At 57.2% G+C, this 19,457-nt stretch overlaps 3 protein-coding genes across 8 annotated transcripts in view; 2 read left to right on the plus strand and 1 right to left on the minus strand.

The window, feature by feature from the left end:
• Positions 1–45: 45 nt before the first annotated feature.
• LOC137841950 (uncharacterized) lies at positions 46–6,709 on the plus strand. Its single transcript, XM_068655454.1, has 15 exons — positions 46–1,033; positions 1,316–1,423; positions 1,535–1,607; positions 1,713–1,872; positions 1,958–2,003; positions 2,628–2,686; positions 2,765–2,800; positions 3,802–3,854; positions 4,120–4,252; positions 4,338–4,534; positions 4,625–4,670; positions 4,774–4,839; positions 5,422–5,481; positions 6,000–6,082; positions 6,499–6,709. The coding sequence occupies exons 1-15, from the start codon at positions 997–999 to the stop codon at positions 6,707–6,709; spliced, it is 1,368 nt and encodes a 455-aa protein (XP_068511555.1). The 5' UTR covers positions 46–996.
• A 2,025-nt stretch (positions 6,710–8,734) lies between these two features.
• H3-3B (H3.3 histone B) lies at positions 8,735–10,548 on the minus strand. Its single transcript, XM_068654641.1, has 4 exons — positions 10,393–10,548; positions 9,763–9,904; positions 9,531–9,684; positions 8,735–9,434 (listed from the first exon to the last, which is right to left on the minus strand). Exons 2-4 carry the CDS (start codon positions 9,888–9,890, stop codon positions 9,306–9,308), a joined length of 411 nt encoding a protein of 136 aa, XP_068510742.1. The 5' UTR covers positions 9,891–9,904; positions 10,393–10,548; the 3' UTR covers positions 8,735–9,305.
• Positions 10,549–13,534: 2,986 nt separating this feature from the next.
• The window catches only part of UNK (unk zinc finger), a 39,598-nt gene continuing 33,675 nt past the window's right edge, over positions 13,535–19,457 (plus strand). For 2 of the 6 annotated variants that reach the window (XM_068654636.1, XM_068654635.1), the window contains exon 1: positions 13,643–13,869. In XM_068654636.1, the coding sequence (XP_068510737.1) occupies positions 13,772–13,869 (98 nt within the window). In that variant the 5' untranslated portion in view covers positions 13,643–13,771. Of the gene's footprint in view, positions 13,870–19,457 lie in introns of all 6 variants that reach the window. The other 4 variants (XM_068654637.1, XM_068654640.1, XM_068654638.1 and 1 more) reach the window with 3 other exon arrangements.

The raw sequence follows: 19,457 nt of genomic DNA on the forward strand, positions 1-19,457 counted from the left end.
GCGCTGCGGGGCGGGGATGGGATTGGGGTGGGGGGGGCCGGGGCTGAGCTATTGGGGGGGGGGGGGGGGGGGGGCAGGCGCTGTGTGGATAGGCTGTGGCTGCCGGCAGCAGAGCCAATCTGTGGGGTTTTTAAAAATAGAGATTGCTCTATCCGTGTTTACATCCCTGTATCCTCGTATATAGAGCCCTGTGGTCGTGTATACGGCCCTATATCCGTCTCTTTATCCTTGTGTATATCCTTATACATCCCTATATCTACCCCTATATCCATCTATGTATCTGTTTATACATCCCCATGCATTCTCATACCCGTGTACACATCCCTATAGCCTTGTATATATCCCTATAGTCATGTCTACATCCCTATATCTGTCTCTTTATCCTTGTATATATTCTTATATATCCCTATATGCTTATATATGTCCTTATATTCGTGTATGCATCCCTATATCTACCTCTTCAGCCTTGTATGCATCCCTATATCTGTGTATATATCCCTTGTATACCCTTGTATATATCCCCATATACATATATCCTTTTATTTGTGTGTACATCCCTATATCCTTATATATCTATCATCCCTATACCTTTATATACCTATCCCTATCCCGATGCCTCTATTTTGCTAATATATCGACAGACTGACACAAATACACACCCTTCGGTCGCTGTTACGGGCATTTGATGCCTGTACAACACCCAAGCACGCTGTATGGAGGTGTGTGGTTGTACACACCATGTCTCTGCCGTACCCCCGCACGGTAACGCCCGCCTCTGCCTCTCATACTTGTGCAAATACACACGATGTGTGTACACAAGCTGACGTGTCACGGGCACGTATGGGCAAGGTGGGGCGAGAGGCCGTCTATAGGTGTGGCAGGGGCTCGCGTGCCCCCCGTGCTCGTGGCTGACCCGTGTGGGGTGGCACCCGAGCTGGGTGCGAGCCCCCCTGGGCCCAACGGGGTGCGGGAGGTGCCCGGAGCCTCCCAGGGCCGATGGCAGGGAAGGAGCCGCTGCTGAGAGCCCTCAGAGGTGAGAACAACCCCGGGGGTTCCTCGGTGTGGGGTCTGAGCAGGGGGAGCCCAAAGCAGGGGGTGTCGTGTTTGGCCCTGCACCACCCGTTGTTCGCGTTGGCTGCGCCCACGCCTCGTTATAAGGAAGTTTTTTGGAGTTTCTGCCCGCTGCCAGGGTGGGTCTCACCCTGCTCGCACCCTGGGCACCTCCCACGGTGCCTACCCAGGGTTGTTCGCTCCCCCAACAGCCCCCCCCCCCCCAGCCTGAGCACCCAAGGGTGCTGCTCCTCCCCTCCTGCAGGTGAGGTGCTGCGGTTTCGGGAGGCCGGGGGGCCCTGCCCAGACACCTCCCCACACCTCGCCTCCATCTGCCAGCTGCTGGAGAGCGTCCTGCGCAAGGGGCTCCGACGTGAGTGTGCCCGGGCACCTGCATGGAGCAGGGGCTCTGGTGTCCCCCCCGTGTCCCCCCAAGTGCAGCCGAGGCCCTCGCGCTCTTCTTGTGGCTCTTCTCGTCCCACAGAGCCGGTGTGGGGCTTGCGGAGACGGGATTATTGGCACTGCCTGGAGCAGCTTTTCCAGGGGGACGGCAGCAGGTGAGTGGTGATGGGGACAAAGCGCAGCCACGCTCACCCCAAAACCCCCAGCCTCCCTGAGGGCTGAGCCCCAAACCATTTTCCCTTTTTTTCCTTCTCTCCCAGCAGACCAAATCCTCTCTCCATCAGTATCCGAAGAGCCGCCACCTGCCCCAAGGTGCTGACAGCACAGGGCCGCGGCCGCTGCTTCCTACGCTCGGCGCTGCAGGGGAAGGTGCTGGCGGCGGCCCTGCGGCAGCTGGCGCACAGCCCCCGGCTCCTGGAGGTGTGCAGCACGCGGGGACCCCACGGGACGGGCACCTTTGTGGCTCTTTTTTAGCAGCCTCGTGGCTCTTCTCACTGTCTTTCAGTTCTACGACCCGGCGAGCTCCATCCTCGGCAATGAAGTTCTCCTGGGTAAGCCGGGGGCTCCGGGGAGGAGGGATGGAGCCTGCAGCTGTGGGCAGGCTGCTGAGGGGGAGAGAAAGGAGCTGGGTGGGATTTATTTTATTTTTTATTTTTTTTTTTATAAGCCAAGCTCAATGGTAAAATCTAAGTAGGCTGCTGCAGTGATGGAGAAGAAGGTGGAAATGTTTAAAGAGGGCTTGAATCAGTCTGAGGTTGGTTTGAGTGTCATGGGGCCAGGCAAACTGCTCCTGAAGTGTTTTCTGTGCTAGGTTTTTGTACCAAGGGTGGTGATGGAGACATGCTCCTAGGGGTGCCTGGGCTGCCTGGCCACCCAACTGTGATCTGTGAGGGGCTGGGTGAAAGCTTTTCATCAAAATCAGGAGATTGATAACCCTGAGTTAGCTGCCCCTAGGTGCCTTGTGAGTCATGGCCCCTCAAGGAGCCAGGTGAGGGGTACTTTGGAGGGTCTCTCCCTAGAGCATCATTAGTTACACTGAAAATGGCTTTATTTACACAAAAATGGCTTTATTTACACAAAAACGCCTTTATCTACACCTCAGCTGTGTCCCCGTGAGGCTGCAGCTGCTGGGGCCCAGCATTGACACTGTCTCCCCATCCCCTTCCTCCCTGCAGAGCCGTTCCTCTCGCTGGTGCTGGTGCTGACAGAGATGGATTTCTCCCTGGATCTGCAGGTGCGGTGATGAATCGGGTGTGGGGGCCCCAACCCCTTCCCCGCCGGCCCCAACGGCGCCGCGCTGCTTTGTTTGCAGAACTGCAGCTTCTTGGACGAGAGCTGGCTGCTGCCGGTAAGAGCTCGCTGCTCCCCGCTGCCACCCGCTCCGGCCCTTGCTGGAATGTCAAACTGGGAGAATAAGGAATTGCTTGGTTTGGAGGCATTGCCACGCCGCTCTCTGGCCATCTGCGGCCGGATGGAAACTGGGTCGGGCTCCCCAGCACGAGTGGAGCTGCCTCTGCGCGGAGGTTGGATCCCGCAGGGTGCCTGCGCTGTCACCAGGAGCAGATCCTGGCATCGCCCTGGGCGGAAAACCAAGCAAAAACCAAGCCAAGGCAGCACTGAGGCAGAAATCATTGACATAGTTTCCCCATGCTCCCTTCTCCACTTCATTGCCAAAAAAAAAAAATATCTCTGTTTTTCTGGGCTTACACGCAGAATGCAGGTCACTTGGTTTTGTTCTCCTTTTTGCTCGCTGTAATATTTGTGCATTTGCACAGAGGCCACAAACAGCAGGGATGCCTCGACGTCTTCCAAAATCTCAGAGCATCCCTCTGTCACCTGTTTTAACCCCAAAGCAGCCCCGAGAAGCCTGTGCGTGCAGGAGGCAGGGCTCCCACTGGCTTTCACGCGCTGCTGGCCACGAGCGCTCCCGGCTGCCTCTCGGCTCCCTGCCTAACGCGCTGTGACAGCGAGGGCTGCTGCGAGCTGCAGAGCCTTGGAGAAGGGGCAGCGGCATCCCCCGGCTGCATGGGGACATGTGGGGAGAGGGAGAGGGGCTCAAAATTCATTTATGGGGCTGGATCTTTGTTTTTTTGGGGTTGGTTCCAAGCAGGTTTGTATCCCCTGAGTCTGGGCATGGTAAATGAGGAGGGTGAGCGGCCACCAATGGTCCCTGTCTGGCTTCAGAAATTAGGAACTGGCTTCTGTGGGTTCCCAAAGCCTTGGTTTGTTTGGGCCAGAAATAACCCATGGCAAGGGATCCTGTGCTGCCCTCTGTCCTGGTCACACTGGGGAAGGAGCAGGAGCTCCTTGGGTGTCCTGGGGCCGCTGTCACCAGCCGCTCTCTTGCAGGTGTGCATCACTTACGAGACGGTCCCGTGCCGAGTGCTGGGGATGGTGATCAGGTAGGAGACCTCAGTCCTCCTCCTCCAGCAGGATCTGGAGGCCCGGGCAGTCAAACTGCCCTGAAGAGGGGAGACAAAGACCCCTGAGAGCACCAGAGCTGAGGCTGGGGCTGTCTTGGGTCCTTCTTTCCCCCATCATCCCGGCGTCTGCAGGGTGGCTTTTCCCTGCTTCCATGTATCCATGAACAATTGCTGCTGGCACAAAAGGGATGAGGGGATGGGGATGGGTCCCGGGGGCTGAGCCGTGGCTCGGCCGGACCCACAGGTACGTGGACGGCCGAGTCTTTGTCACCGAGGTGCTCCCCGAGAGCCAGGCGGAGGTGGACGAGGTGGTGCTGGCCGGCGATGTCCTGGATGAGATCAACGGCTGCTCAATGCGCAACGCCTCCAGAGGGCAGGTGGGGCACGGGGGGGGCTGGCACGTCCTCCCCTCTGCCTCCTCCGCCCCGTCCTCCCTCTGCCTTGCTCCATCCTTCCCTGCAGGCCGGGGCACTGGTGCAGAAGCTGAAGGGCCAGCCGTTGAGTTTCCGCGTGCTGCGGTGGCGGGGGCACGATGGAGAGGTCTACGCGCCCCTGCTGCCCTACCTGAAGGTCCTGAAGGAGAAAGAGCCCCGCTTCCAGCTCCAGCGCCGCCCCCGGCGCCGGGTCGAGAGGGAGACGAGGAAGGTGCAGGGGGGCAGGTGGGCACCTTGGGGGGGCTAAGGAGGGGCTGCGAGCATCTTCCCTGGCAAAAAGCAGCAGGAGGATGCGCGGGGTCCTTTTCTCCGCAGGCTGCTCTACAACGTGAGGTACCTAGGCCGGAGCGGCGTTGGGACGGTGAGGAGCGGGCAGGGATGTGCCCACGGGTTATTTGTCTGGTGGGTTTCTTCTTAAGTGCAGGGGGAGTTATTCCCATTCCTTCCTTCCTGCTCTGTTTCAGTTTGGTGGCAAGGAGGTGCTGGAGTGGGCCATCCCCGCTGTGCTGGAGAGGGGCTCGGCACCACGGGTGAGCCATGGGGAGCGGGGCGTGCTCCTGCTTGGAAAACACTGCGGGGCTGAGCCGGGGCCCAGAGGTGCTGTTAGGCTTGGTCATGGAAATGCTCAGATGAGAGAGTGTTGGGTGGTGGTAAAAAGGGTGGAGCATGGCCCCAAATTGGGCCCTGGGTGCTCAGAGGGAGAGGGGACAAGGCCAGCCCGTGGGTGCTCACCCTCTGCTGTTCCAGGGCTGGTGGCCTTGGCGCAGGGACCTGGCTGTGATACTGAAGTTCTGTTGTGGATCTGCGATTCTAAAAGATCCTTGGAAGAGAGGAGGCCCCTACATCTTCACCCCGCCCTTCAATTTTTTCCCCTTTTTTTTCTTTTTAAATCCACATCTGAAGTACGGTGGAGTTGGTCTCTTAGTTTGCAGTCTCCATCTCCTCTTTTGACCTGAGGGTTTTGCCACCAGCAACCAGAAAGTTCTTGGAAAGCCGTGCTTCATCACCATTCATTACCTCTGCTTTTGGATAATCTCAGTCTTCCAAGAGTCTTATTAAAAATAGAGCTCAGGAGCTGTGATTATTAGGGCTTTTTTCTTTCCCCTGTTCAGGAGGTTTTATTTGACGTGAAGGAAACAGAAATCCTGGTACAAGAGAAGGCTTCTTCCAAGGTGAGTGAGTGACACCCGTGGGTAGCCAAAGCTTCGCAGGATGAGTTGGGAGCTGCGCCCCAACTCTTTCTCCCACAGGGGATTTCAAAACATAGGTAGAGACAGTGGGGGGCCAAAAATAGATGAGGGGTAAAGGTTTTAGGCAGGATTGCCACCCAGAAAGGCTGTTGGAGCACAGTTTTTGGAGCTGGCCACGTCCATTCCCATGCGGGACGTGTTCCAGGGTGCACGTTGTGCAGGCACAACCTGGGCTGTATGCGTGGTCTGGCGCTGAGCAGCCACGTGCTGTGCAGGATTGATGCCCCCGGAGTTTTCTTTGTCTCGTTTCTGGCTCGTGTGTAGAGCATTGCACCTTGACTGCCCGCGGTGGTGTTGGAAGGGATCTCGTCGGGTTTGTGCGTGTGGCTGGGGCTGTGCCACTCACCGTGGGACTGGGACACTGCCCAGGGGAAGGAGCAGCCCTGGGGACAACACAAAGCAGCAGCACCGTGCCCCAGCCTCTCCTCGCCCCCGCACAGGTCCTGTTCCGCTACCTCTACCCCGAAATCTCCTGCGTGGGACGCCGCCGGGACAGCAGCCGTTTGTTCGCCTTCTGCGTTGTGTAAGTGTCACCCGTGGGGCTCCTCGACACAAGGTGAGCATTGAGCCAGGGTGCAGCACCTGCAGAGGCAGGCAGCAGAGCCCCCCAGCAGCGGGGACCCGGTGCCGTGGGACAAATTAATCCGCCAGGGCAGAGCCTGGCTCGGGGAGCCTTGAGGTCGTGGCCAAAGTGAGCCATGTGCGGTGTGACCAGCGTGGAAAATCAGCGCCAGTAGGGCAACGCTTTGGCCAGCACACGGGACGTGCAGTGGGGCTGGGAGTGGGCATCCTGCCCCACAAGGGGGATGTAGGGGGGATGTGGGTCCTGGAAACACAGCGCTGAGCCTGCCGCGTGGCTGCTCGTGCGATTCCAGGAGCTGGCGCTTGGTCCCTCCCGACCGAGTCCTGGCGCGCTCTGATGCGTGTTTCCACATTTAGCTCGTCCCCGGAGAGCCCCGAAGGGAACACGTTTGACTGTCTAGTGTTTGCATCGGGTTCAGAGCAAGAATGCGAGGAAATCATCAAGAGAATTGGTAAGGGAACATTTTATTTCTTCAGATATAATTACAGTAAAATGTGGAGTACCAAGAATTGCTATTCCATGCCACCACATGCAAGATCTAACAATTGCTTTTGTAGAGATTACTAAGATGAATAGATACTTTGATAGGTTTTTTCCTTTTTACTTTTTTTTTTTCCTTTAGAACTGCTTGACAATTATTTTAAGAAACAGCTTCTAGGCATACCCAGATGTTTCATTGTTTCCACTAAGTACTTGGAGGAAACTTTGTTTTCGAGGGATGTTATTTTACAACATGCTTTTCCTCCAGGAGCCCAGCCTGCTCCTGCCATTTAATACCAGATCAAGTATTACTAAATCCCATCACTCGCAGTTCCTATTTTTAACCAGCCTATGTACAAGCTTCCCAAGTTAGGTGGCTCCTGGGCTACTGCTGACCCCTGGTTTCTTGTGGGACATCCTTGCTCGGTGTCCCCTCGGAGGGCTGTGCCCGGCAGGAGGCACCTGTGAGGTCTGTGTGGGATCTGCAGCCCAGCTCCTCCCCGTGCTGTTACCCAAAAACCTGAAGGCAGCTCCTGAGGCAGACAGATAAAGGCGCTGAGGTGGTAACAGCCCCCTCTGATCAGCTTCCAGCCAGCCCTTGAAAACAATTCAGTTCACAATTTAGGTGCAATGAATTATTTTTCCCTCCTGGTTCAGCAGTGAGGAAGAGCGTTACCTAAAATCTAATCTTAGGTCACTTAAAGTCGTATTTTTAGCAGCTCCGTGGCAGTTATGATAATGATCCTAACCAGGGGCTGCGTTTGTTCCAAGTACGTTCGGAGCAGATAGGGAAGGGTGTTGAGGAAGTTGTGTAAGAGCCCATGGTAATGAGCACTTGTTTCTCCAGCTGCAGGATTTAAACACACCGAGTGGTTTGTCTGATAAGGGCCAGCCCTGGCTCGAGCCCTGTGCTCCCCCCTGCTCTGCTGACCCAGCTCAGGCTAACCCAAAACCCAGCACCCCTGTGGGTGAGGCTGGGGGTCCAGCTCCCGTGCCTGGCCGGAGCGCTATTTCTGTACTTTCAGGATGTTGCTGTAGGAGGAAGTGCTGTAAACGCATCCGGTCTTAAAACAATTGCATGCGTGGCCAGCGTTGACTTATTGCCTGCTCTCTTGTATAAACAACTCTTTCTTCCTCCCCAAATGCTTCTTTCTCTGTGGATATTTTTTTTTATTGAAATAAATCAAGATGGACTAGCTTGAGCTACTTCCTTGTGCAACTTCTGCCTTCGCTTTAGCCTTACCAGCATATCCTGTTCCTTAAGAAGCAAGGAAAGCCGGTCTAGCAATTTCCATTTAGATGTTAATTACCTGTTCCAGATGTAGTCTGAGCAGCTTTTCCATACCACAGCTTATTAAGGCCTGGCTGTTCCCAGCGACACTACTAAGAAAACCAGAACTGTGTTAGCAGGAAGCCCGGAGGAACAGTCTGAAGCGAAGGTTTGTGTCTAATCCTGTCTCATCAAAAAAGCTTAGCTCGGAAATGAGGCTCTTACCAAGAGCCTAGCAGCACTCTCCAGTTTGCCAGGCAGCCCATCTGCACTCAGGTTGTCTAATTAGGTCTCACATTTGCATACCATCCTGCACTGCTACAGCATAGCTACTGCATTACCTTGGGCTTAGTCATGGGGCACCATCACAGAAGCAGGGGGAGGCAGAAGCCAGCACCTCAGCCCCACAGGGGTGTCCCAGGCTCCAGGACACAGCCCTGGCCCAGCGGGGTAGAGGCTGGGGGTTTCACTGCAGGCAAGCCAGCGTTAACACTTCACCATGAACTTCCCCTACAGGTACAAAAAGGGAAGAAAAAAAGCTTAGCACTACAGCTGTGCCTGAGCAGCTGCCACCACTAAACAGTTACAACAAAATTCCCCCCAGAGAAGGCAGCTGGAGCTTAGCCCAGGCCTGTCCCACCTACCCCTCTGCTCCCTCAGACAGGGCTCCAACTACTGCAAGGCTCCTAAAAACTCAAGGGTGACCAGGGCAGGTTCTCTAGCTCTGTTGAAAGCCTAAGTTGCCACAGCACAGCCCAGTATTGCACGCATCTACTGCTACCATACTGGAGCCGGGAATAAGCTTCAAGCCCATACAAACCAAATGACAAAGACTCCTCACATGTGAATGTAAAACATTTAATTTAAAAATGTTGACACTACAATATATAAAATAGCTATTATAAATGCACATAGTGTATTCTATAGCTGCCAGGTTTACGTTTTTAGGAAACTGTAAGTTACACTGTGGTTAAGACTTGTAGTTTCACCCTCTGAAAAAGTCCACATTTGATCACAGTGATGTATGGTCAGACTAACAGCCCCAATTGTTAAACACTTGGATCAAGTCATAACCAGTTTTATTGCAAAAGGACCCTGTACACATTTATATCAATTCTAGTACCTTACAAGTTTAGCTACCCAACAAGTCATTAACATACAGAAACATGCATGAGAAGCAAGAAAGATCACCCATCCCTTCTGCATATTAGCAACTTGTCACTCCTGAGCAACAAGGCTCACATCACTGAGGTTTATGTGAACAGTCACTTTTAGCATTCATCCTGAGTGAAAGATGGAATGACTTAAGTACAAATGCAACATATTATAAACAATTTCTTACAAAAAAGTCACAAATTAAAACCAAAGTATTTTACAGAATTTACTACAAAACACCATAAAAACAGCCTTCACTTAAGCCCTCTCTCCCCGTATCCTGCGAGCCAACTGGATGTCTTTGGGCATGATGGTGACTCTCTTGGCATGGATGGCGCACAGGTTTGTGTCTTCAAACAGACCCACCAGATATGCTTCGCTGGCCTCCTGTTTCAAGAGCACAAGAAGAAATGTCGTTAGAAACCCTCAGCGAAGCACGCTCAGCACCGCGAGCTCCGAGGCCCAGCAGGCCGCCAGCAATACCTGCAGCGCACCGATGGCTGCACTCTGGAACCTCAAGTCTGTTTTGAAATCCTGGGCGATTTCCCTGACCAGCCGCTGGAAGGGCAGCTTGCGGATCAGCAGCTCCGTCGACTTCTGGTAGCGACGGATCTCACGCAGGGCAACGGTGCCCGGCCTGGGTGGAGGAAGGAGGAGCAGGTGAGCCGGGGCAGGGGCAGCAGCGGGCCGGGCCGTACCGTGCCGGCAGCCTTACCTGTAGCGGTGAGGCTTCTTCACGCCGCCAGTAGAGGGGGCGCTTTTCCGGGCCGCCTTGGTGGCCAGCTGCTTGCGCGGAGCCTTCCCCCCAGTGGACTTACGGGCAGTCTGCTTTGTACGGGCCATTTTTCTTCACTTACCTACGAAGACAAGCACGCCTAAGACAGGGCCCAGCTGTCCCGGCACGACCCTCCACAGGCCCGGCATGGCGGCATCCCCCCCAACCCCCCCCGCGTCCCCGAGGCGGCAGATGCCGGCGGGCTGCCCCCTCCCTCCCCCGCCGCCGAGGCGGGCAGGCGGCCAGCGGCCTCCCCCGGGAGGAGGAGGAGGAGTCACGGTTTCCCCCCCCTCCGCCCCCGCTCTCCGCGTCGCGGCCCGGCCGCTCCCCTCCCCGGGGGAAGCGGACTGAGTCACGCCGCCTCCCGCTTCCTCCCGGGCCGCCCCGGAGGGAGGGGAAGGAAGGGAGGGGGGGATGGGGCCCGGCCGTGACTCAGGGCACGTAGGCAAGGCCCGGCCCGGCAGCCAAGCTCCGAGAAAAAAGAAAAAAAAAAGAAGAAAATAACAAAAAAAAAAACAAGCCGCACGACACCACCGCTCCCGAGGAACGCACCCGGTAGCCGCCGCTTACCGATTAGAGAAGAAGGACGCACCGGCGCCGGTCTCGCTGCGCACCGAAGCCTGCGCTGCTCCCACCGCGACCCGCTCCACAGCCTGCCACCCCCTCACTGCGCCCTCCCCGCCGCGGGGACCCGCTTTTTATAGCGGGGGCGGCACACGGCGCGGTGACCTCACAATGCCCGAAAGCAGCGCGCCGTCCAATTGGCCGGGACCTCCGCCGGCGCCGTGGCGTCACGAGACACAAAGGCCGTGCTCCGGTTCCTCGCCGCCGATTGGGCGAGCGCCCGGCCGCTGATTGGATGTTAAAGTCGGCGGCTGATTGGGCGGCGCGGAGCGCCAAGGAGCCAATCGGCGGCGGGCGGGCGCTCTGCGCGCTGATTGGACGAAACGGGGCACGGTTTGGATCCTACCCTTTGTTGCAAAGCTCCACAATGGGAAGTCAATAGGAGCGGGGCGAGCGGCGCCGGGCCACCGGGCCACCGGGGCTACCCCCGGCCCCGCCGGGCCACCTCGCCCCGGGGGGGGCTACGAGGCCCCGCCGCCTGCCGGCCCGCCCGCCCCCCGGCCCCGCCAGAAAGCGCCTTTAGCGGCGGCTGCGAGCGGCGGGGCCGGGCCGCGGGGGGTGCCCGGGTCCCGCTGTGCCCCCCCCCTGGCCGTGGGGGGACCGCAGCCACCGGGGTTGGGGAGGGGGGCGCGGGGAGGTGGCAGAGAGGGGGTGCGAGCATCCCCGGCAGGCAGCGTGTGCTCCTGGTGCGGCCACGCAGCGTGGCCGGGCCGCCAGCGCTTGTCACCCGCTGGTGTTGGGGTCACGGAGGGGTTTGGGGGGGCTGCAAGGGCTCGTCCCGGGGTTTTGGGGGGGAATCGGGGCAGTTGTGGGGCTGTGGGGTCCTCCAGGAGGTGAGCGGGGTCGGAGCGATGCTCAGGGCCAAGCGGGGACGTCGCCCCGGGACGTGTGCTGGGTGTGGGTGTGCGAGGAGGCCGCGTCCCTTGGTACCACCGCTCCCCCCACAACACCGGGCTCCCACGCGCCTTGTTGGGCACCTTTGAACTCCCAAAGCTCCCTGCAAAGTTTTGGGGGAAGTGGGAAGCCGGAATCCCTCGTCCCTGTTGGTAGCACCGAGGAGGAGAACAGCAATTAGGTCAAAACGCCGCGTCTCCTGGGGCAGGTCGCTACCTCCAGTCGCGGCTCGCTGCGCCTCGATGCTTCATTACAGCCGGAGCGACTGCTGGGGGTGGAGGCAGGCCCCTGCCCCCACGGGAAGGGTGCCATGGGCAGGAAGAACAGGTCCCAAATGCCCCGCAGTCGTAGCACGCCGAGCATGGAGCGGACGCAACCAGCCTCCTGCTCCACAGCCGCTCCCGAAGGTACCCGCGCGCTCGGCTCAGCGGCTGCCATCAGGCAGACTTTGCATGAGGTTTTGCATCCTCCCCGAACGCCTGCGTCCCTCAGGCCAACGCCCGGTGTTGACGGGCAGAGCAGGGCTCCTGCCGCACGTACGGAGCGTGCGTCTCGTTGGCTTCTCTGCCCTGGTGAGACGAGCAAACGCACGCCAACGCGGTGCGACAGCACCGTGATGTGCGGCGGGGCAGGGGATGCCGGGGGCACGTTGCATCCCCCCGGCCTCCGATCGCCTTTTCGGGTTGATTTTCTCTCTGCGAAGAACCAAGGTGAATTACTCGTCAGAGACAAAAAGCAGCATAGCAAGGGGATGAGCCGGGAGGTGTGTGTAAACAGTCATTTGCGTTTTACGTGGTTGGGAAAATTGAGACCTGAAATAAAGAGTTCCCCTTTGGCCTGAGTTGTTTGTGCTTAGGAGCAAGAAATCTAGAAACCTGTTCTGAAAACTGCACAGCCTTTACGTTTGGTATTTTTAAAAGCAGACCACGCTATTGCTAATGCGAGGGGACCGGTGCTGGGCGTTTGTTACTGGGAGCTGAGGCATTGCTCCTCAGGTATTTCCTCTCCCATGTTTCTGGAGCGATGATTGCTTACGCTTCTAATTTTAGATACTTCTGATTTTCCTTCTCTTTGAATTAAGGCTGGAGCAAAGCTGAGCGTCCTGTCGGGTTAAACAGAGGATGAGGGAAAAGCGTAGAGAGCAGAGCCGAGTAAACGACCGCGCGTTAACAAAGATGTGCACGCAGACAGAACTAAGTGCACCCTGGGCACACTTAGCTGGCGGATCCTAAACGTTTCTGTCGCTTGGCAGTTTTCCTGCGCTGAGTTTTCCTGACTGTGAAACAGAAGAGGAAACAGCGTCCGCACCAGATCGTCGAGTAAACAGCAGCACAGAGCGACTCGAGTCAGTGGTTTCCGAATCCCTGCGCGCGAGGCAGCAGTGTTATTAGCTGAGCAGGTTTTTCCTGCGGGTTCATCGCCGACAGCGCCTGTACCTTTGACCCAACGGGGTGTACATGGATGGAGACGCTACGTGACATCCCTCCACACCTCCTGCCTTTGAGCAGTCGTCCCGCTCGACCACGAGCTGCGTGATTCTGGGTGTTTGCTGCCACGGGGGGGCTGTTCCACGGCCACGGCGTGGGTCCCACGCGGATAATCCTGCAGAGGCAGAGAGCTCGCTGTTAGGTGCCCCACGGGCGATGCCGAGCCTGGGTGGCGATTACCGCCCTTCCCCACCTCCCCGCCACAGCCGCCCGACCTCAGCGGGCCCGGAGGTTTATAGGTTTATCATTAACGTTGCTCAACGCTGGCAAAGCTTTAAAAAAAAAAAAAAAAAAAAAAAAAAAAAGGGGGGGTGTTTGCCACAGAAGCTGCCCTTCGCCACACGAGCGGAGCCGTGCGGGGTGGCAGCCGGGGGAGCAAAGTCCCCGGGAGCTGCCTGCCCGCCCCGTCCCGTCCCGCTGGGTCCCGGGGGGCTCCTCACGGACCCGCCGGGCTCTGGGGGGGTCCCGTGTGAGGCCTGGGCTGAACCTGGAGCCCCCCCCCTCGGGTTTCTGCTCGCAGGTAGGCTGCTCGCTGCTTCCTGGGCCTTCCTCCCTTCCCTCCTCCTCCTCCTCCTCCTCCTGCTGCTCCCCTCAGCGCCCAGGCCCGCGGGGAGGCCTCCGCCGTGCCCCCCCCCCACCGCCCGGGGGCGCCCTCCCCTCGCCCCTCGAACTACAACCCCCAGCGTCCCCCGCGCGGCAGGAAGCGGCCTCCCCCGCCGTCCGCGCGGGGCCCTCTGGGACTCGTAGTCCCGCCGCCCGGAAACCGCCTCCGGAGCGGGCGGAAAGCGCGAGGGCGGCGGGACTACAACTCCCAGCCTGCCCCGCGCCGCCGGGGCGGCAATGGCGGCGGCGGCGCCTGCGCGGGGCTCCCTCCGTGCGGACCGCGCAGAGTGAATAATAAAGGGGCTCCGCGGCGGGAGCGGCGGCGGCGGCGGCGGGAGGCGATGTCCAAGGGCCCGCTGCCGGGCGGCCCCGCCGCGGCCGGGCCCGCCAACGCCGCCAGCGCGCTGCAGGCGCAGCCCGAGAAGCCGCAGCACTACACGTACGTAAAGGGAGGGAGGGGAAGGAGGGGAGGGAGGGAGCGCGCGCGCGCGCACGGGGCCGCCCCCCCGCCGCCGCCGCCGCCGCCGCCGCCGCCGCCGATTCCGCCGCGCGCGCGCCAACGCGCGCCTGACGTCAGCGGGCGGCGCGCGCGCGAACGCGGCACCGGCTGGAACCGGCCCCGGCCGGAACGGGCCGGAGGGAGGGGGTGGAGGAGGGAGGGGGGGGGGGGGAGTGGGGAGCGCCCCCCCCCCCCTCCTCCCCGCAGCCCCGCCCGGCATGCACCGGGGCGGCCGCGGGGGGGGGAGGAGGAGGAGGAGGAGGAGGAGGGAGGGGGGGGAGGGCTGTGGGGGGGGGGCCTGGTAGCGGGGTCTTATAGCCCCCCCCCAGCTGTTCCTAGTGAGCACTGGTTGGCACTGGGGTGGAGTGGGGGATGTCAGCAGCGCTCGCCCGCACGGAGCGGGGCCCCCCCTGGCAGCCCCTGTGGCAGAGGGGGGGTCCCGGCCCTGTCCCTGTGTCACCCAGATGGAGCAGGGCCCCCTCCGGGTCGCCCACACACAGAGGGGTCCCCCCCCATGTTGGTCTTTCAGCCCAATTGGGGTCCCCCTGTCATCCACACACAGTGGGGTCCCCCCCCCCCATGTTGCTCTTCTATCCCAGTTGGGGTCCCCCCGTCAGTCCCCAAGCCGTGGGGCTCGCACCTGGGCTGTGCCCACCCCCAGCGTGACCCTGATCCCATAGGGTCCCCCCATTGGTCACCGGGATGGGGAGGGGTCCCCCCCTCAGCCACCCAGCCAGATTTGGGACCCCCCCCATCAGTCAGCAGTGGCAGAGCGGGGTCCCCATCCCCATTGGCATCCCCTATAAGTCACCCACCCGCAGTGGGGTCCCCCCCGTCGCTCTCCCAAGCTCAATGTGGGGTCCCCCCATCGATCTCCCAGCCCATTTGGGGTCCCCCCGTTGCTCACCCATCCTCAGGGCTCGCACCTGCCCCGTGCCTTCCCCTATTGAGACCCCATCACCCCAGGGACACGCGGGGTCTGTGCGCCTCAGCTTGGCCGCGTGAGATGTGGATGTTGATTTTATCCTTAAAATAATAAAATTTGGGAGCGTTGTGAATGGTCGCACAGCCGCGGGGATAACGGGGTGTTCGCCATCCTCACCTCGGTGCTGGTGACACAGAGGGGACAGGGCCTGCCCTGGCGGTGGTGGCCGCGGGGACACGGTCAGGACATCGCGTGGAGGAAGGTGAAGGTGGCAAAGGGACGAAGCGTGGACACGAGGACATCAAAGATTAGGAAAAGAAACCCTGCAGGAAAGGTTGTTGGAAACGGGCAGAGAAGGAGGAAGAGTGGGACCGAGTAGCTGGAAAGGGGGAAAAGAGGACAGCGAGGAACAAAGATGACGGTGTGACGGTGTGATTGGCTTTTTTTTTTTTCCAAAGGGGAAAAACCACTTATTTTCAGCTGGATGCTAAAAATAGTTCAGTGAAAACAGTTGCAGGAAGAGCGAATAACCCCGAGTGAAAGGTGGGCTCGGGGGGCGCCGAGTGCTGGCGGTGGGACTCGAGCCGTGCCTGGAAACTTTTCGATTCGTACCCGAGGTCACAGCAGCCCCTAAACCTCCTCCCGATAACATACGGCAGCTTGCTCGGTGGTCGTCTGAGCGAGCAAGTCGTACGTTGTCGAGATGTAAATATTTTCTTCCTTTTTTTTTCCTTTTTTTTTTTCTTTAAATACAGTTTGTTTCCATAAAACGACGCGAAGGTTACAAGTGGTAAACTCGAGGGAGCTTAATTATCTGCGTGCTGTTCCCTGGGGACACGCAATCTGGTACCGGGGAACCTCTCTCTTGGAAAGTTTGGGTTGGATTTCTCAGGAAGTGTTCCAATTCCCGTGTCAGTGTCGATTTTTAAGCTCTTGGTGTATGCATGAGATTTTTAGGCGCTTTGCAGTGCAGCTCTATGGCTTGTGTGGACGCCTTGCTGTTTATTCTAGATGGACAGCAAAAGAAAATGTGGGAAAAATAGAGTTCTTGATGCTCTGCCACCCCGTTGTCACGGTTTGCTGGCAGAAGAGGAGCCCAAAAACCCCTTTTGATTGCGTCCTCGCTAGCGTGCAGCCGGTGCTCCCAGCCACACAGTCGTTTTGGTGCCAAACTCTTTAATTATGAGCGCCGTATTCCTCACCTGGGGACCTGCTCTGCTGCTGCCTGCAGGATCCAAGCGAGCAAGGCACCGCTCGGCAGCTGCCGTCAGGCTCTGCCCGGCTTCCTGGCTCGGGGCTGTGTGCGTGTGGCCGTGCCCCACGACCCCACAGCTCGCAGAGCGGGGCCGTGCGGTGTCCCCGTGTCCCTCGGACCTCGGGAGAAGCACAGTGCGGGGTGAGCCGATGGCTCGCGGTGAGAAGCGGCTTTGCTTTGGGTGCGTTGTGTCAAACCTCAACCGATTGTTGGCTGGGCACTGTTTCTTAGCTCTGGCTGGCAGGGTTGTTTCTGTCTGGGGCTCTTGTCTTTAATGTGTTCCCTACGAGCGGGAGCAGAGGCTGGGTTCAAAGAAACTGAAAGCGAAGTCACGGAGCATCGCGGGTAGCGAGCGGCTTTGTTTTGGTCCAGTCTGTTGGCTTAGCTGCTGCGGTCCTCGTTGGTTTTTAGGCTGATTGGCAGCCTTAATTGTGAGCTCTAAAGGCTGGGTCGGTTGCTTGGGTGCTCGTTGGTCTCGCAGAGTTTTAGGTAAGCACAAGCAGAAGGCTCCTTCGTTCGCTGTGCGCTCGCCTGGAGTCAGACCCTGGGATAACTGCAGGGAGCCAAGTTCTGGTGGAGATGAATTAACCCATTTAATAATGAGAACTTTAAAAAGTGCATTCATTCATTCATTCAAAATAAACATGTTGAAAATATCCCGAGTTAGGTTGTGATCTCTGTGGGGCACAGAGCTGTGGGACACAACCCAGACCAGCTCTACTCAGGGCAATTCTCTGGAGCGTGCCCGTCCCAAATATCCGCAGCCATCCCCTAAAGAAACTCGGGAGTTTCCGTGTCCCCGCAGGCTGTCCCCTTGCTCGAGATGTGGACCGCGATGCCTGGAGCACGTCCCGCCCCTCTTGCTGCACACAGATAAGCTTTGCAGCCTCCAGGGCCGAAATTTGCCTTCCCTTTTGCACCAGGGGAGGAATCGGGGGAAGCTCCTGAAGGATCGGTGCCCCGTAAGCGGTGCTGGAGCCGCATCCACGCGGGGACATGTGCCTTTTGGTCATATTAAAGCCTGCTGGGTCACCCAGGCTCTCTCTCACAACCGTTTCGATGCCAGCCACTTGGAGGTAAAAGGAGCAGTGCACTTGAGTGAAGGGCGTTTGGAGTGGGGATGGAAATCTGGAAATGGGGCTGATGCAGTGCTGGGGGTAGAGCTCAAGCTGACTTTGTACCCAAGGCGTTTTTGTATCTGCGGGTGTTTGAGCAGAGCCTTGCCTCGTGGTTTCTCGGCCTTAAATAGGAACTCGGGTTGGGACAGGGCTAGAAATGCGAAGTGAAGAAGAAATAAAAGGAGCGAGGTCACGGGTGGATTTGGATTCCAGCGAAGAGCTTGCACGCGCGGTCTGAGCTATCTCAAAATCTGACTTTTAAATTCTTGCTCAAAACAATGGCACACGGAAACACACCTCAAAGCATCCGTAGGAGCACAGAGGAATCCTTATCTTCCTATCAGCGGACAGCGTCTTATCGCTGCCAGGGCGAGCAGTGTCTGATCTCAGCCGTGCAGACTGTCTGTGGAAATAAAAACCAAAACCCAGATGTGCAGCAAACGCATTTTCGGAGTTGTTGCTCTTTCTGTTCCTCCAGGACCCTCGGCGTTTGTCTTACAACAAGATTTGCGCTGTTAAATTCTGCTTTTGGTGTGCCTGGGCCTCACAGCCCAGCGAAGGTGTTGAGGCTTTTGAAATTGTGTTCTAAAAAACCAGCAGAGCCCTGAAATAACAAACTGCTGCCCTCGTGCTGCTTTGGCTTTCCTGGTGAGAACCCTTCACCGGTACACCGATACGGACTTACCCAGGAGCAAAACCTGTCCCCCTATTAAAAAAACACAAAACGAGCATGTGCATTACTCCATTTCAGACTATGTAACACCCTTGGAGGTAGGCAGTTAGGAAAGCACAGAATTAAGAATTTCCTTATTTAAAAAATTATTTTTTAGGTATAATTTATAATCCAGAGATCTGCCAGCACTCCACTGTGTTGTTAGCTATAAATGTTGGTTTATTTAATCAGGTGTGTATCAGCTGGTCATTTTTGTTGTTATTATTATTTTATTTTATTGTTTGTTTGTTTGTTTGTTTGTTTTAAGTCTGCACGAGCTTCACTGCACACGCGTCCACCACAAGCTGCTGTTAGGAAGCCTGAATAGCACAGGAAATTGGGAATGCAAAGTCCTGGAGTGTTTACAAGGAAGGGCCACGCTCACGGGACGTGCTTGCCATTGAACCCCTGCACTGAAGCAGGTTGGAGGATAGGAGCCTGGATTTTTGGGGTCTGCAGGGGATGGGTTTTGAAAGCCTGCAGCGCTCTGGACCGTGCACGTGGTGCTGCAGCGAGGCGTTTCTCCGGTGTGTTAAGGCAGGGCTGGAGCTGCGCCTTGCTCGCCGCGCTGACAATTCAGAAGTGAGTGGTTTGGGTGATCGAAGCGGGCAGGGAATGCACGTGCAGGTAACTGGTACGTGGGATGCACGGAAATATTTTGTGCACCAAGGGCTTCCCGCGCTGTTTGGATGTTTTCCGAGTTCGTTTTGGTCTGGCCAGGTTTGGTGTTCCTGAAGTCTGAAATCCCGTGAGAGAGGAGAGGTCCGGTCATGCAGAATCGTTCCCACTTGGAAAATGGTTCTTGGATTTTATTTTATTTTTTTATTTTAAAACAAACAAACAGAACTGAAACCCTTTGTTAATGCTTCCACATTATTTATGTTAGCGTACAGAATAATTTTGCATGGCATGGGAAACAAGGAATTTTAAGGATTGTTTTAGAAAACTTCGGAGTTTCCCAATAGATCCATTTTTTCTCTTACCTATTGCCTAATATTTCTCCCCAGCATGGCTTTATTGTAAGGCAATTTGTCAGCATCCAGTGTGCTACTTTTGATAGACCTGCTCTTGCCACCGGAATAGGGCTTCTGATTTTCTGCGAGACCCCGAAACGTGCGCTCCTCTCCTTGCAGAGCATCTGACCAACTTCTAGAAGCTGTCCCACAACGTCTGCTTGTCAGGACCCTGACGAGGGGATGCCGAGGTGTAAAATTCTTTGGTTAGCTTTGTGCTTTTTGAAAACTTCCTAAATCTTTTTTAAAATTCCAAAAGGCAGAGCTGAAGGAGGTGCTGAGGAGTTGCCTGGTCCGTCCCTTGGCTTAAAGGAATCACCTACATCTAAACCATTTCCAAGAATTTTTTTTTAACATCCCTTACATCCCTCCTTAACATCTGCTTAAATTTCGTGGTGAAATCGTGGACTGCAAGAAGGAGACAGTCGTAGAGGCTCCTGTGCTGTAAAGCCCTGATACACTCCATAAACCCGGTGCAACATCCAGCACGTGGCTTGCAAACCAA

This window comes from Anas acuta, chromosome 18, assembly GCF_963932015.1.
Source record: "Anas acuta chromosome 18, bAnaAcu1.1, whole genome shotgun sequence".
In the NCBI taxonomy this organism is placed as follows: Eukaryota; Metazoa; Chordata; class Aves; order Anseriformes; family Anatidae; genus Anas; species Anas acuta.